The sequence below is a fragment of the Sphaerodactylus townsendi genome, linkage group LG05 (assembly GCF_021028975.2).
Source record: "Sphaerodactylus townsendi isolate TG3544 linkage group LG05, MPM_Stown_v2.3, whole genome shotgun sequence".
NCBI lineage: Eukaryota > Metazoa > Chordata > Lepidosauria > Squamata > Sphaerodactylidae > Sphaerodactylus > Sphaerodactylus townsendi.
Genome location: NC_059429.1, coordinates 97595869 through 97613779, shown reverse-complemented (window position 1 = coordinate 97613779; position 17911 = coordinate 97595869). Strand labels below are relative to the sequence as shown.

Here is a 17911-nt window from a genome sequence, read left to right as displayed (position 1 = left end):
GGTCCTTGATGTCGACTGAGAATGTGACACATGGGAAGAAGATACTTAGACCTCCTTCCTACCTACTGGTTTCACAACTTGAAATGCCCCTCAGAACCTGGCTATTTTCTGAGTTTGGGAAATTGCTGAAATAGTAGCACATGTAGTACATGTGCAGTGGTCAACATTCTCAGTCCCGATTGGGTCCACATTGGCAAAGAAAGTATGAAGCTGCTATGCCTGTGACCAACCCAGAAATGTCCCTGGGGAAAACATAACCTAGAGTTAGGAACTGAGAGTGATAATAAGATTCATTAATTCTAAATTTGGCAATTTACACACTTCCATATTGCATTACATTATAATGATTCATTGCCATTACATTATAAGAATCCATTGTCATGACCTACAGGGAGACCCAGCGTGGTGTTGTGGTTAAGAGCAGGTGGACTTTAATCTCGAGAACCGGGTTTGATTCCCCACTCCTCCACATGAACCCAGCTTGGGTGACCATGGCCCAGTTACAATTCTCTCAGAACTCTGTCTGCCCAACCTAACTCACTTGGTGCCTGTTGGGGAGGGGGAAAGGGAAGCTACTTTGAGCCTGCTTAAAGGAAGAGAAAACTCTTAGGCTGGCTGGCTGGGTTGAGGGAAGAGAACAGAAGTACTGGTATCTGGACTTGCAAAGATGCTATGGCTAGTAGTCTTACATTTTCAAAGAGAGCATTAGTGAAGACCAGAAGGAGAAAACTAACAGCCACGTCCATTCAGGATTTTGTCAGCATGCTGCGTGCCTGTTTTATTTCAGCTGAGAAATGCTGTTCTTATTTGCATATAGTACTGTGCTCATTCCAGTAATGTGTACTGTTCATTCCATCAATGATCAACACGTGCACGCACACACACACACACAGATCCCTTTATATAACTAGTTGCCTTAGCATTCATTACTACATTAAATAACAGTAACAATAAATCAACAATACATTAACAGAGCATTAATGCACCAAAAATATCACCAGATTTTACTGGTGTGCCGGGGCCTTCCTGGGTAGGAAAGATCTTCCTGCTATGGTACACGCCCTGATAATGTCCAGATTAGATTACTGCCTTGTACTGTACATGGGGCTGCCCTTGAAGACTATTGGGAAGTTAGAGTTGGTACAGAATGTTGAGGGTGAAAAGTGGACTGGGATGGAGTGTAAGAACCAGATTATTTCAATCTTGTTCCATCTTGTTTTCTGTTTGCATCCGGGCCTAGTTCAGGGTGGTGGTATTAACCTTTAAAACTCTACATCTTTTGAGGCAAGCATACCTGAAGGACTGCATACTCCATCAGCTTTGGAGGGACAGCTTCAAATGCCTTGTCTCTGCCTCCTTCTATGGTTATCTGCAGCCTGTGGAGGAAGACTTTTGATATTTTATATATTGTTTAAATGCTGTTCTAGCATCTTGCTGTTCTAATATTGCAGTGTTTTTAATGCTTAGATGTTTGCCACTTTGAAAACCATATTTGAGTGGAAAGGCAGTACTGAAATGTTGTAAATAATAATACTTAATTGCTGTCATCAATGAATAGCTGCTACACTGGATAACTGCACTGTGGTAATGGGGGTGGTAACTGATGGATCTGTCCTTCCCTCCTTCCCTCCTTCCCTCCTTCCCTCCTTCCCTCCTTCCCTCCTTCCCTCCTTCCCTCCTTCCCTCCTTCCCTCCTTCCCTCCTTCCCTCCTTCCCTCCCTCCCTCCCTTCCTTCCTTCCTTCCTTCCTTCCTTCCTTCCTTCCTTCCTTCCTTCCTTCCTTCCTTCCTTCCTTCCTTCCTTCCTTCCTTCCTTCCTTCCTTCCTTCCTTCCTTCCTTCCTTCCTTCCTTCCTTCCTTCCTTCCTTCCTTCCTTCCTTCCTTCCTTCCTTCCTTCCTTCCTTCCTTCCTTCCTTCCTTCCTTCCTTCCTTCCTTCCTTCCTTCCTTCCTTCCTTCCTTCCTCCCTCAACAATCTTTCCATCTGCTGCTTGTGCTGTTTTCCTCCAATATCTTGCGTGAAATATCAGACCTTGGTGTTCCAGTCTCGTGTCCTCGGTTGCCCATTAACCCTGATTTCAGCAAAAGCCAGTGCTGATTCATGGGATTTTAAGTGTTCAGACAGAAGAAAATGCTCTTCATTTGGGGACAGACAACTATTTGCAAAGGCAGAAGTATTCTGGAGAATGTGAATTTCTGTCTCCTCCTTTCGAAGAAACACTTTCACACATCCTGCAACCAAATATTCTTGCACAGATTCCGCAGAAGTGTTTATCCATTTGACCCCTCATGTTGAATGGTTCTTGGCATCTGGAAGGGAAACCACTAAGACAGAATAAATAGGACAGGCCTCAAGACTTTACATTACAAACATTTATATTATTGTCTTATTCTCAAATAATTTCTGTGGCGTTTGATAAAGACAACAATGTAAATGCTTATTTAATTTATTTACTTCATTTACACCTTACCTTTCTCCTCAATAGGGGCCCAAAGCAGCCTACATCATTCTCCTTTCCTCCATTTTACCCTCACAACAACCTGTGAGGTAGGTTATGTTTTGAGTATGTGACTGGCCCAAGCTTCCATGGCAGAGTGGCAATTTAAACCTCAGTCTTCTAGAATCCAGTCCAACACTCTGCTCACATTTTGAGACACCCTGGATTGAAGCAGTTTCTCAGTTTCAAAATTATCTTTTTCGTAAAGCCTCGGTTGCTTTCTATTCCTGTTTAATCGAGGGTCCTCATATATTAGAAATGGCACTTGACTTTAATGCAGTTCTGATTAATGTATTAACCAAGTTTAAAGAGGTTTCCCTAACCATTTCTATCTGTACAACTATAATAGAGTCTGCCTCCTTGACTGTAGGCATCTTGGGAGAAATGAAACTGCTTGGTGCATTCTTCATGCCTGTGAGTCTCTGATTTCTATGTGTGTTACTGTAGCAATCCATCCCCCCATGTTTTGCTGAGGGGAACTGTGTAGTGGATCAGAGTATTGGCAGGAAGTGCTTAAGCATGTTCTTAATGGAATTCTTGCATAAATGGTGAGGGTTTTGCTGTAATGTAATAAAGGCTGTTGTCTCGTTCATAAGGAAGAAACATCAGTTAAGCTAGTGAGGCCATTTGTGGCCTGTTAAGTGAGTTCAGGTCAGGAGTGGCATACAGAATAATTCTTCTTTTCCATGCGATTTGACTGGAAAATCTGATGTATCCTGAATGCTGATAAAAAGAGAATTCCAAGCACTTCTATGGCTTCATTTTATGGCCAGTGGTGCGCTATACAGTATGGTTTACATCTATATCTTAAGGCACAGAAGGTACTTCCATTGACTGGTATTCCTTATGGGGACACTTGGACTGGATTGGCAGGAGTATTGTGTTTATAAAGGCTGTGATTATTGAGAAACAAAGCAAGCCTAACAAGGTCAGCTGGGGAGAGCTGAGGTACAAATTGTGCTGAGTGTGTTGCACCCTGTGTCTGCTTTGAAAAAGTGGGTGTTGGGGCTGTTCAGTGTCTGATTTGATCCCAACTGAACATGAACCCCAAATGTATACTGGCTGCATCCTAGAATGTGAGAAAACATGGAAGATCCACTCTGTTGAACTTCCAGGTGAAGAAAAGTATGGAAAAAAGTACCCTAAGTACTCTTACACACCTTCGAACTAGGGTCTTCATTAGATCCATTGCCAGAGGCCGGAAAAAGGGTCACGGAGGTGATATGTGGCAAGTTCAACTGCCATGTCAAAGAAATGACTTCTAACCTACTCTTCTTTCTCACATGTTGAATACACAGGGAGATTTTGTTGTGAATACCTGGTTATTTTGGCGTAGCACAGGCTTCTAGTTCTCCTCAACATTTCTGCAACTTAGCACAATCCTGGAAGGTCAAAAAGCCAGTCCCTCCCAGTTTCGCCTGAGAAGTCACCACTGACCAACTACTTTTAGAACCACCAGCATTGCTCAGCAGAAAAAGGAATAAACTGCCTGTCTAGCAATAGGCAAAGGCATGTTTCTCTGTTGTTAGTCATGTAGATCCCTCGAGCCTTAACAATAGTGTTGGGATCTATGCATTTCAGAAGCTGTTGCCAAACTTGTGCTTGTTGCAAAGAAGGTACACTAGATGCCTGCTCTGGATATTATTTGTTCCCCCTGTTGCTCTTTGCTAGGCTGTCAAATAATCCCAACCCAGTATCATGATTTTGCCCAACAAGAGGTTTGTGAAGAACTTGGGGAAACTGCAGTTTTTTAAAAAAATGCAAGGCCTTTTACTGCCATCTTGTGGTTGGATGCAGCAGATACCAGTCACTTTGGACAATGGAGAAATAGGAGGAAAAAAAGAATGAAACAGGAGGCTTGAGATGTAAAGTGCAAATCCAGCTCTAAACTCATCCCTTCTTAACTGCTTTACCATCTTTAACAGCTTTACCATCCCCATGTTAACCAAATGCAACAGCTTCTAGGGGTCTCACCTTGCCCTTCCACAATACATTATTTTCATGAGAGCCAGGAATGATAGAGATACATTTGAATGCCAAGGTACAATTATTTGTCCAGGTTATATGCTCCAGTTCCCTGAAATTCCAGTTCTAATTCATCTCCATGCTGTCCAATAGCTATCTGCTATTCCAATCTCTTCCATTTTTACAAGGGTATTTCCGATCCCCCCCCCCCCCCCCCCCGCAGTTATCTGCAATCACCAAAAGTGGTGTTTGTGTTTGAAGCTAATAGATGGGGTTGCATGGACTGTTGTAGGAAACAAGGAAAAAAATGTTGTGGATTCTCATATTACTACAGTGTGGTTATGCCAGATGCATCAGGTGTGAGTACACTGAAAAGAAAATAAAGCAAGTAAAATGTGAAGGCAGCAGGAAAAAGGAAGCCCTCACATGAGATGGATTGACTCAATAAAGGAAGCCATGACCTTCAGTTTTCAAGACCTGAGCAAGGCTGTTAATGATAGAACATTTTGGGGAACTTTAATTCATAGGGTCCCCATCAGTCAAAAGCGACTTATGCACTTACCATAATACACACAGAAGTCCCAAATCAGCCCCAATGATCTTGAAGTGTACATGGACAGTAACAGAGATTTAGTAAAAGAGTTCTTAAACAAGACTCCATGGCCAGTTAATTAGTAAACCATATTTGCAGAAGTCTGAAAGTATAATAGACTAACAGTCAGGATGCAACTAGATCAGGGGTAGGGAACCTGCGGCTCTCCAGATGTTCAGGAACTTCAATTCCCATCAGCCCCTACCAGCATGGCCAATTGGCCATGCTGGTAGGGGCTGATGGGAATTGTAGTTCCTGAACATCTGGAGATCCGCAGGTTCCCTACCCCTGAACTAGATAAAATGAGATCCAGATGTTTTTAATTTTTTAAAATAAAAACTGCCCTGCAGAGGCCCAGTTTGTATTGGAGCTGAAACAGAAGGGGGCGTCGTGCTGTTTTTGCTGCTTTTCAGACAGAAATTGATCTCTGCTCAATGCTGCTAACTTTGGTAGGGAAAAATAGAGCAACAGCTGAGTGCCACAGTAACTCAGCCCTAATTTAAATTGGCAGACTCTGCAGCTGCTTTTGGGGATGAGGGGAAATCAAGGGGTCTCTAGGCATCTGTGGTGGCTCAAATAGTTGTACCATTTCGTCTGTAATATCCTTTATGCCTGTCGTCTGTAGTGTACAGATTGTTCTATGTTGGTAAAGTCAAAGAAAACATTATTCTCCTCTGGCTGAATAGATGGGACTGGGTTCTGGTGATGCCCAAGCCTTTGCAGACTTCTTGCAAAACAATCCCTGTCCTCCCAGTCACATTGCATTTTCTGAGTCAGATGTTGGCCCTAAAATTTGGCCACCAAAATATGAGGAAGAAATAGGTGTTTTGTACACATGAACTTGGATCTTTTATTACAGATTTTTAGATGGAATTTTGATTGCAGTCTAATGTATTCTGATCTCCTTTGCAATGTGTTATATTACCTGAATGCACGCAGTTCTTTTAAACAAATGTTCATCTGCTTTGAGCATTTGTGTAACATGACAGAAAGATGCATAAACTCAACATTTTATGTCAACTGGAGCATACTTTTTAGAAAATGATAGTTTTGTAAAATAGAACCTTTAGTGACATTTTGTAGCCAGTCTGTTACCTTCCAGAACAGATTACTCCAGGGCCCAATTCCTCTTATGAATTTGCATTACATATTTAGTTGGAATTTCTCCTGGTTTATATTCTGAGCCTCATCTATCATTCACAGAACTGTCTGCTACTGAGAATAACCATGCAGACATTTACAGACCATGACTGCTGTCCCTGAAGCCTTGGATAACAAGCAATTGCATACATGAGGTCTCTCCCTACAAGGCAGTCTTTCCAGACCTTTCACCATCCAAGTAGATCTTTTCTGAACCCTGGTTGATTTTTACTAGGCATATAAACACAGATACCCAAAGATACACACAAACACTGATAAATACACCCACTCACCCTCCTAATAAACCAGTTCAGAGCAAGTAAATAGAGAGTCTGTTTCATTCTGATCTCCCTAAACAGTGAGCTATTTTGTGTCATCTACTCATAGGAATCTCTGCAGGGAGGCTACTGTTCTGGGTGCTGCCTGCCCTCTGTTCATTTTCAGCAGGCCTATACACAGACAGGCACTGTCCACAACAAGCTGCGCCATGCAGTCTCGGCAGCCCCTGGCTTCTGAATGAATGCAGCTGCTGTCCTGTGCAACCAGTGCTCTCTCTTTGAAAGCTAAATGTCCCTTAACACCTGCAGACCCAGGAAAAATGCAGGGAGAGGGAAGATGTGGATGTGAGAAGGCTACATGGTGTCCACAGCATTACTTCATATCTAAATCTAAGTTTGTGACAGTGACTTTAATGCTTGTTTGTGACCTTGGGTCTGGAAGCGTGATTCCTAGGCTCATATGGAGAGTTCGAAAGCAAAGTACATGAGATCCTTCCAGACTTCCACTTTATTGTCTGAGTATAACTGCTCTTTTTTTTCAGCTTTATCCCACCCACCCCCGGGCGCCCGGTGCTGATTATATTTTTTCGGGAGGTCAAACTGTCTTGGAACTTGAAGAAGCTTGTTGTGGTTTCTAGAATCTTTTCTTTCGATAGTACTATTTAACAATGCTGACTCGGGTTACAACCTCCTTCTGCCTGAAGGTGGCATGTTTCTTTAAGAGTTCTGGGAGACATGGTCTTCTTGTCAGAGATGACCAGGAAAGAAATCCAGGTGGCTACATAACCAACCAACGCCCCCCCCCCCTTGCTTCTAAATCTTTACCAGAAGCTGGAAATGTAAAAATTAAGTTTCTGAAATTTTTTAGGTCCAACCAAAATGACACAAAATAGTGAGCAAGCTTTCAAGTTCCCCCATTCCTAACGAAAGGAACAAGATCCACCACGTTACATGGCCACACAGCCTGGAAAACCCACCACAACTAGTTTCCCAGCACTCTTTATCAGACCGTATATTAAGGGGAAGATAAGAGAGGTGCTTTGGGCTTAGCAAAATCCACACAGGATTCTTACAGGATTCTTACATATAGCCTGATGAGTTCTAGAGACCTCAGAGACAAATATTGTTTTGTGTTATATTGACCAGAGTTAATATATAGGTAGTTATATGTGGTGTTTTTGTGTTTTCCCACCAGTTACTTCTATGCCAGGAAAAGCCAAGATTGTAAACAAAATAAGTAGCCCTTGGAAAAAACTGTCTTATAGTTTTAACAAAGAAGAGGCATATGTGTCACCTGGATTATGCTAATTTATGTCAAGAGGTAAATACAAGTAAAGCATTTAAAACTTTCAGGAAAGTGAGGCTTTTGTGCTGTGGCTGTTATACTTCTGCAGAACTATGAACTCCTACTTGACCTCCTCTGATGGTATAATTGCTCCTTGAAGATGAAAGAGATGTCCAGTCTTGATTCTCTTGGAGGCTGACCTTGGTCTTTATAGAACAAAGCAAGGAGAGGACAGGTTACTACAGAAAGAAGTAATGAGAACAAAAAATGTAGATTTTGCTTTTTGTTCAGTTGCAGCCGACTGGACCAAATGAATCACAACCTTTCTTAGCACCCAGCCATCGTAATGCTAAGCCATCTGTATTAGTGCTTTAAAAAGTATTGCATTGCATACAGAGTGCTGCAAGTGATGGATGTGTATTGATCTGCTGTAATTGATTGCTTTAAGATGGAAATTGAGCAAGAGAAAATCCAACTAGGAGAGGAAAAAGATGGGTGGCAACCTCTGTCAAATTGTATGTAACTTCTGGGTGAAAGCAAGGATCCAGCATCCTTTTTAGCTTCAGCCATGTCACGGAGACTCAGATTTAACAAATTTTTAATAGGCTGAATCCAAAGCGGCAGCTAGCAATATTTACGCAGCTAGTTCCAGGGAGGCTCAGCCTTGTCAGATCTCCCCAGAAACTAAACAGGGTCAGCCCTGTTTAGTACTTTGATGGGATACCACCAAGGAAGTCCAGGGTTGCTGCTCAGAGACAGGCAATGGCAAGTCACCTCTGTTTATCTCTTCCCTTGAAAACTCTAGGGTTGCCATAAGTCAGCTGCCACTTGATGGCACTTTCTTTCTTGCTGGGCTTTGTATGAAAGTATACTAATTGTATGCCTGTTGCCTGATTTCCCGATGAATCACAACCTTTTCCTGGAAACTTGAGGCCCTTCAACATATGCAAAAACAAATTTGCAATAGAAGATGACAGCAAATCAGGAAATATATGCAGAAAGCGCAAAACAGTTTAAAATGTATAATGATCCCTCACAAACAAACTTCTGAACCAAGCTGAACACAGAATCTTATTTGCAGACACACAAAGTCTTGATCACTCCAACAGCTACTTTGTCAGACTATACAGGGAAGCCATTAAAATCCAAAAATGCTGGAACAGTTTCAACAAAAAAGGAAGAAAGTCTGAAAATCAACAAAACCTGCTATGGGTCCTCAAAAATCACCAAAACCCAGAGACATTCAAATGCAACTGCAGATGAACTCAACCTAGACCAGGGGTCTGCAACCTGAGGCTCCGGAGCCGCATGCAGCTCTTTTGTCCTTGCACTGTGGCTCCTTGTGGCTTGGGTCCTCTCAGCCTCCTTTGGAGAGTCGCCCTAAGGGTTAATGGGAAAGAACCCCTGTTCCTGGAGAGGCACAGCCTGAGACAGCTATCCCAAGCCACCTCCGGCTTCCCTGTCCCAGCTGCCTGGTTGGCTGATGCCGGTGGTGATGGTGCAGGGTAGGGGCGGAGCACCACTGGTGGATCCTCTTGAACAGGTGAGAGGCGAAGGGCAGGAAATGGGAGGGAGTAGTGGAAGCGTAGATTTTCAGCGCAATCCTAACCTAAGTCCGCCCCCCTTCAATGGGGGGCCGGGAGTTGACCCTGCTTTGGGTGGCCTCATTTCCCCCTCCCCAGGTCCTTCTTGGGGGCGGGACCACATGGGGGACCCCAGCAGCATCCACCTTGGGTTGCAGACCCCCCAGCAGCCCCACTGAGCTCCAGGGGCTTTCCTGGTGGATGGCAGACTGGCTGAGTCCAGATGAGAAAGACAATGTCAGGTTTTAAATGAGTTATTACCTGCAGCCCTGCAAGGTTGCACTCGTCGGGGCTGTTTGATGGGAAGGCAGGGGTGGGTGGGAATTGTTTGCTTCTGCATTACCAAGGAGGGCAGGAGCGCATGAGGAAAGACTTGCACATGGATCTTGGAAGGTTTACTTCAGAGTAAGCCAGTGGGGGGTAAGCTTGCAGATCGTGGAAGGGAGGAGGGCTGGGATCATCCTCAGCCATGGTTGTTGCAGGTTGCCAACTCCCAGCGGGCAAATCCCAGGACATTTGGGGGTAGATTCTCAGAAACTGTGGCTTTTGGGACCAGGGCGGGGGCCATGCTCAGTGAGGAATATGGCTGTCGAGTCCACCCTCCAAGGCAGACATTTTCTCAGAGGGGGGAGAAATTCAGCCCCCCCCGGAAGTTGACAACCCCATTAAAGGCACCAATTTGAGGAATTTGAGGGTGTTCTTTGGGGGGGGCATAATCAGTGTCTTTCAACACAAGAAAAGAGAAATGTGTGAAACCGGGGTTCTATTTCTGGTCATTTGAATCACACACAAAACAGGCTTTTAACACCCCCCCCCCTTTTGCTTTGATGGGTAAAAATGGGCCCCAAAGACGGGAACTTCTCCCTGCATGAGAATAAAAACAGTGTTATCTTCATTTTAGAAGTCAAAAAGTATTTGCGGCTCCAAGTGTTTTCTCTTCTGTGGAAAACAGGTCCAAATGGCTCTTTGGGTGTTAAAGGTTGCCTGCCCCTGACCTAGACTCATGCTAAATGTGTATAATCCTCCTTCTACTTGTGAAGTGGAAAAACATATACCCCACCACATAATCACCCCACACTGTGCCACTGAGAGAGTCATATCTTACCATGACATCCCTCTGAAGATGCCAGCCAGAGATGCAGATGAAATGTTAGGAGCAAAAACTACCAGACCACAACCACCTAGCCAAAAAAATCCTCACCAAAGTCAGTCCATGAAATTCCTATCAACTTCCCCAAAAAGCTTGCAAAAATGGAACACTGTGGAGTAGCAGTGATTTCTTCAGGTAGACTTTTCCATAATCTCACTCCAATGAGTGAAAATTCTCTTGGCCACCTTGCCCAGGCAATTGATGCATGGAAATATAATGGTCTGTTAGGTATGAGGGTCTCAGGACAGGCATTACATTGGACCTGAAAATGAATAAGAGGTTGAAGAGCAGGTGTTAAATGTTCCATATGGCAAGTCCCAGATAAAAGCTGGGTTGCTGCATTTTGTACCTTGTACAAAGTAGTTTGAGCGAATATGATATCCTATTGCCTTCTATTTGTTCAATATAGCTGTGTCTTGCTTTTCCTTTTAAAGTTCAGGATTACTTATGAATCTTTCATCCCTGCCTTGATCAGGTCCATAATCCAGTAGCTCTTTATTTTAGCTTTTATTGCGAGACATTACTGAAGATAGAATTTATGTTTTGTGCAGTTTCTATATGCAGCTGGAGTCTATTATTTTAATCCAAATTGGAAGGGGTTTGCCCCAGTCCTTGTGGTCCAGGAGTACCTTTTGTACTCTGTGTGTGGTTTGAACTCTCACCTCAGGTTTGTACTCTGTTGCTACTGTATGTATAATCGCTGGCTTAATCTATTGTCCTGGCTGCTGCAGGCTACAACATCTGGAACTGCATCTGTATTGCATGGTTTGAACCAATTGCTTTCTTGCTCAGGAAAGGGGAAGAGAAAATCCTGTGTTTTTGGAGGATGTGTATGAGAATCTGTTAAGAAGAGGTCCCTTGCAAGGTTTATTGCCAAATCTTTTATTTGACTTGGTCAAACTTTTGGCCATTCCAGGACTGTATCTTTTAACCATAAGACAAAATAAAAGCTTACTGTCTTGCCTTCAGACTCTGGTGCGGGGTTAGGCTTAGTGACTGAAATGGTTTTGTTTTTCAAATCTATCCTTGAAAGTGTTCCATAGAAAGTATTGACTGCTGGTTGATCTTTTCCAGGGAAGTGTAATTATTTCACAGTGGTTTGCAAGTAGATCGAGCAGCAGTCTGCTATTTATTTATTTGCGCTAGTGTATCTCATTCTGATACCCCTCCTTCCCCATAGCAACACATTTATCACTTTTCCTTTCTCTACTTAAGACTGAAAATTATATTACTTGGTATCTCTCACAGCAGCTTCTTGATTTGGATAGCTGGAGGTGGTGATCCCTAAAAGTAGTTTGGAAAAGAACTGATCATATCCACTGGATAGCAATGCGTGTGTCAGATTAACTGCTGTGTGCTGTTGTGGGCCAACTCTGATACTCTGACCTTGGTTGGCAACTCGTTTTTAAGAGCCATGTTTTGAACTGAGCAAGGACTATCAGTGCATATTGATGTATTCCTTTGTGGCACAAGATGCAGGCAAAGGGTTCTATAACCCTGTTTAAACAGTGGCAGAGATTTAGGCAAAGATATTTCCTAATGAGTTTCAGCTGCTACTTTAATAGAACCTGTACTATTTATATCTGGGAGGAGAGTGTTTGTGTTCAAAAGCTCATTGGCTGAATGCCAGCAGAAACAGTTGAGGAGGCATTTTAAGGTGGTGAAGTGAATGGAGGGGATCTTTGAATTGGATGTCTGAGCTGGTGGCTGCTGGTGGCTTGGCCCCATTGTATGACATTATGGAGGATGTCAGCCACCCATTCTCTCTCAGACATCCAGAGAACTTTTCAGGGCCCCAGCAATAATAAAAATGAAAAAGAACATGCATGAAATTAGTACAGGGCATCCCCAAACTTCATGACAAAATCCATAATTCTTCCCAAACAAGTCTTCTTCAATCGAAATCACATCTCAATTTTGCTGAAATACATAGATTTAAGATGAGAGTGTATATCACATTTTGATCAGGTAGGAATACACAGAACAAGTTGCAAAACTTATTCAGTGCCGACAAATTGACAAGAGTCAAAATCTGAGGCTGAATGACCTCTCCCCACCACAACTGACCCTACACCTACCTTCCCTGATATCCACTAATTGCCCTGCCCATTAATTAACACTCCCGTGTCTGTTCTGAATTTCATTGCTGTTATCAAGCCTTGGCCTTCATGTTTAAGATGCTTGGCAAGGATTCCTCTCCCCTTCCTCCTCTGTGTGCCCTTGCCCTCAGAGTTACAGTGGGGGCTACTACAGAGACAGGGCCTTTTCTGTGTTGATGCCTTTATAGTGGAATTCCCATCGCCTTCCTGTTTGCCTGGTGCTTGGCTTAAAGAATTTAGGCACCAAGTAAAACTTTTTGTTTGTTTGCTCAAGTTTTTTGGTTAAATTTGTGTATGCTTATTTCATGATGCTTCTAACCATGGTAGGTGGTGATATTTATTTCAATGGAACGTGATTATTTGCTTTTATGTCAATTTTTTTTAAAAAAATTGATACCTCTTTTTTTCCCAGCAAAAGCCAGGCTCAGGGCAGCTTCCATACATTACTTAATCACATTGAAATGTCATAAAACCATATGTAATTTAAAATAAATTGAAATAACAACAATATTCCAAGCAATTCAAACATTAAAATGCAAAACACAACTTCATTCCAATGGCACCCATTCAGGTGTCCTTGACAGATCCTGGTGTAGCCTAGAAATCTGTTCATCCCTGCCCCATCATAAATCTACTCATTGTGCAAATGGGGAAGAGGGGGGCAAGTTCAGGGCGGCCAACAAAATGAAACAGACCCATAGTTGCCTCAACCCAAGGAGCTGTGGAACATCTCCTTAAGGTCAAATAAGCATCAACTCATTACACTGGTTATTCCATTTGGTTGAAGAGTTTATTTTAAAGTGCCATGAGTATTATTGTCTGAAAATTGAATAATAATAATAATAATAATAATAATAATAATAATAATAATAATAATAATAATAATAATAATAATAATAATAATAATAATAATAATAATAATATATTATACACACACACACATTTTTGAATTCTGGGAAAAATTGCTTTCCCCTTTGATGAATTTTCCTCTGTGATTAGTTCCCTTTGGGGAAGGGTGGGGGCTCAGTGGTAAGGTATCTGCTTGGCATGAAGAAGGTGCCAGGTTCAATCCTTGGCATCTCCAATTAAGGTTCAGGTTGTTGGTGATGTGAAAAGCATCTATCTAACACCTCAGAGAACTGCTGATAGTCTGAGGTCAGTTATGCACTGCTGCTACGCTGTGCAGCAAGGGAATACTTCCTTAACAGCAGCGATTTCTGTAAAGACACACTTATACTTTCAGTGCTGCTGATCCCAGAAGTGGTTAGCAAAAGAATTTCAGGCAAAATGAGTTTTGATTCTCGAAAGTGTTTACCCTGAACGTCTTGTTGGTCTCTAAGGTGCTACTGGACTCAAATAATCTTCTGAGGCTTTTCACATTTAATTTTTAATTAAATAATTATTTGTCCTCCTTGCCTGCTTAGAATCAGCAGCATGGAGCTTCACAGCATCAGCTACTGCTTTGCCCTTAAACAAAGACATGCCCTTTCTTGCATCTTGGTCCACTGGCATTTCAAAGCCGTGCAGCTGAGGATGTCTGTTCTGCTCTGCTTGACAATGTGTGCAGCCTTTAGACAGAGCACTGGACTCCAAATTCCTGCAGAAAGGAATTCATGAGAACAGCAGCAGCAGCTCATATCTCAGGGAATGAGCATACCTGCTGCTGAGTATATCAGCTGCTGCCATTAATTCCAGCTTCAATCAGCTGGCTGCTTTCCCAGGGTTTCCATTATTGCTCCTGTTTTGCTATATAAAAATGACTCTGCCCAATTCCCCACCCCACCCTCGCACACACACTATTACCACCATATATCTTTTGGCTGGGCTGAAAACCACTTGCAAAAGTCTCCCACAGTATGAGGGGAGGGGGGGGGGCGCATACAATTTCTCTTCTGCCTGCTGGGTTTACAGGCCGGATGCAGGCTGAGATTTGCGATCTCAGTTTGATTGCCAGGTGGCCTGTGCCAGCGAAAATAATTCAGAGCAGAGGGCTGAGCTGGGGAAGCGGCACTGCAGTGCTGCACCCGTGCCTCAAGACTTCTAAAACGTCAGAAGATAAGAGTCTGCTGTGGTTTTCAAAAATTAATAATCAAATCCACCTGACGAGACGTCTTTCTATGGTTTAGGCTGCTTAAACAGCCCACCACAGCTGCTGCTTAGCACAAGCCACAGGTTTAGCGTTGCCAGAACTAGTCTTGGGAAGCAGCACTATGGTTAGCAAATAATCTGCTACCTGGCTGGGTTCAGGACACATTAAATTGTTAGGGTTTGCATGGGTGCCACTAGAATTGGTATATTCCAGAATGGAAATTTAGGGTGGATTAATGGAACCTTGTTTTTAATTGCCTGCCCTGATGTAAGCATTTGCACTTACCATGTATTGTAGAGATGTCTGGATCCTGCTTTTTTGTAATGGTTCAGCAAGCCATCCACTTGAAAGCCCATGGCTTGATGAGCAAGATTCGAGTCCCGAAGCACTCCAAGACCAAGGTTTCTAGAGTGGATGTTTTTGAGAGTCAAAGTTCCCAAGCGACATACCAAATATCTAACCAATGAGCTTTGATTATTGGAAGCTTATACCTTGGCAATCTTGTTGGTCTTTACGGTGCTACTGGACTAAGATCTTGTCCTTTTACTGAAGTCCAACATGAGATCAATTGACTTAATGGTAAAATACAAGCTTTGTTCATAGAATCATGTACCAGAGGTACAATCTCATGCATATTAAATTGAAGCACTTCAATTAGCAGTTGCTCAGAAATACCCTTTTCTACCATAGACCTTGGAGAGCTATTGCTGAGTTGCAGTGACAAAGGGAGAGGGAACTGCACCCGGGGCATACCCGCACTCCTTTTTCCCACCCCCGCTCCACCCCTGAAAAACCCCAACATGCCCCTGCCCCGCCCCATGACTGCAATGGCGGCACCTGGAGCGAGCTGCCTTGGATGTCCCCATTGCAGCTATACCTCTGCTGAGTTGAAAAGGCTGAGCTAGATAGACCAGTACAGGTTCAAGCAGCTCCATACATTCATGCCTGACTGACCAGAAAAGTTTTTCTCTCATATTTTTGACTAGAACACTTTTGTAGCCTGTAGCTCCCATACTAGAATGTTCATAGTGTGTCAGATTCCAGACATTCTACCTACAGAGTGAAATACAGTATGCTTTGATTTGAATTCAGATCTTCTAGTTCTAGTATGACCGTCTGGCTGTTACACCACGTCATACCTCTCTAGTTGCAGTGGCTGGAGTTGCAGTACTGAAATCAATTACTGGTTTAGCTCCAGTAGTTATTTTTTATCCTTTGCTGGACACAGTGTGTAACAGACTTCCCTCTGTGATAAACCTCTGAAGATGCCAGCCACAGTTGCAAGCAAAACATTAGGAACAAGATCTACTAGACCACGGCTACACAGCCTGGAAAACCCACAACAACCAGTTGAATCCAGCTGTGAAAGCCTTCGGCTATTCCAGATGATTTTATACAAAATAGTCTGAACCTTGCACCTGGCTGGATACTTGTTTTTTACTGGTAAATTGGTGTGTGTATATGTATTGGGGGGGGGGGGGGGGGAAATACAAGAAGTATTCTGTTTTCTAAGGATATCCCTTACAGTTCATAAGTATTAAAGTAATACAGTGAGGATGGTGATAAAGAAGCTTCCTGTAAATAGTAAAGAGATAGACTAGGGGTCTGCAACCTGTGGCTCTAGAGCAGTGGTTCTCAACCTGTGGGTTGCGACCCCTTTGGGGGTCAAATGACCCTTTCACAGGAGTTGCCTAAGAGACTCTGCATCAGTAGTCTCCATATGTAAAATAGATAAATGTTAGGGTTGGGGGTCACCACAACATGAGGAACTGTATTAAAGGGTCTCAGCACTAGGAAGGTTATACACACATTTATAGAGGCTTCATGGAGTTCAGCAGTCAGTACAGTGAGTGCATCTTCCTGTCTGTGGTTTATGTTTAAATGTAGTAACTTTTCCCTACAGATCCCGAATCTCAGAGGAAGAGAACAGTGCAGAATGTACTGGATCTGCGGCAGAACCTGGAGGAGACCATGTCTAGTCTGCGGGGATCCCAAGTAACTCACAGGTAAGGCATCTGAGCTGAGATTCTTTCTTCTTCTGGCCATAGTGGTAATCTGATGGGGGGGGGGGTCGTCACAGCCAACTTACGGTGACCCCAAAGGCATAAAATGAACAGAGGTAGTTTGCCATTTCCGAGGCTGACCCTGCTTAGCTTCCAAGGTCTGATGAGATCTGGTTGGCCTAGGCTATCCAGATCAGGGTGATCTGACATCTAAGTTTACCATGTTAGTTCATCTGATCACAGCTTTCCTTTCCTGAAATCTGTAGACCAGAGGAACCAATGCTACTCATCTAGTAAGATGCACAGACATTTTCACACTAGTTGGGTAGTCTCATTTTATGCAGTAACTGTTGGCAGTCACATATTTTGTTAAAACAAGATGCTACAAAATTACAGTTATTTTAAATATGTTCTCCTTTCTCTTCTGGAGCATCCATTCTGTGATTTGAATAAGCCTGTGGAGTAGGAAGAGTCTCTATTGTAGCGGTTAAAGCATATATGCCTAGAGATGCCAATTTCTACAGTTCATTGTATCAACTGGTTCCTACTGTACTAATTTCAACTGTAGACCTACAAGGCTGGGTGCAGAATTTTTGTCCAGCATTCTTTCAACATGAGGTTTCTGTTGAATGCCACCAGTTTGAAGCCTAAGATGAGATGACAGCTTGTGTCAGTCATGCAGTTCTGTTATTTTTCCCTTTTGTGAAGTGGCTAAGATTTAGAATGGTCTTGAGCAGACTAAACCAGTGGAACTGACTTCACACTGCTAGATGTGTCTTTATTATGTCAGAGGTTTTGCAGAACTGCAAAAGTACACATAGATCATCCCCACACTAGATACTGCAAGTGAAGTGGGAAACACAGCAACTAGGCAGAATCTTTACAATGCAATTCAGATGCCATGTGCCAGATGTACAAATAATCAAGTGACAGATAACCTTTCAGATTTGTTAGTGATGATGGTGACTACCCAGAGAGATGTTGGCACCCCCTGGGAGTAAGGTAAAGGGGCAGCGTCTCCAGACAGGGACCTGATATGGCTACAGGGTTTTTTTGAGCTCCTGGGATCCAAGACAATGGGGCTTGTGAGTCTTTTCCTTCATAGAGGTAAATAACATCATCTGGTAAATAAGATTGTGTTACACCTCTGTTAAGAGGACAAGACATACTTCAGGCCTTTGGCAATCTGAGTTAGTAAGAGTTTAGTCCAGTCTTGTCTGCTTGTAGGAGGCA

General features: G+C 43.0%; 1 protein-coding gene across 5 annotated transcripts in view; it reads left to right on the top strand.

Moving 5' to 3' along the window:
• Positions 1-17911, top strand: part of NAV1 (neuron navigator 1) — a 328528-nt gene that overhangs the window by 172357 nt on the left and 138260 nt on the right. For all 5 annotated transcript variants that reach the window (XM_048496163.1, XM_048496160.1, XM_048496164.1 and 2 more), the window contains one exon: positions 16579-16681. In XM_048496163.1, coding sequence (XP_048352120.1) covers positions 16579-16681 — 103 coding nt within the window. The remainder of the gene's footprint in view (positions 1-16578; positions 16682-17911) is intronic.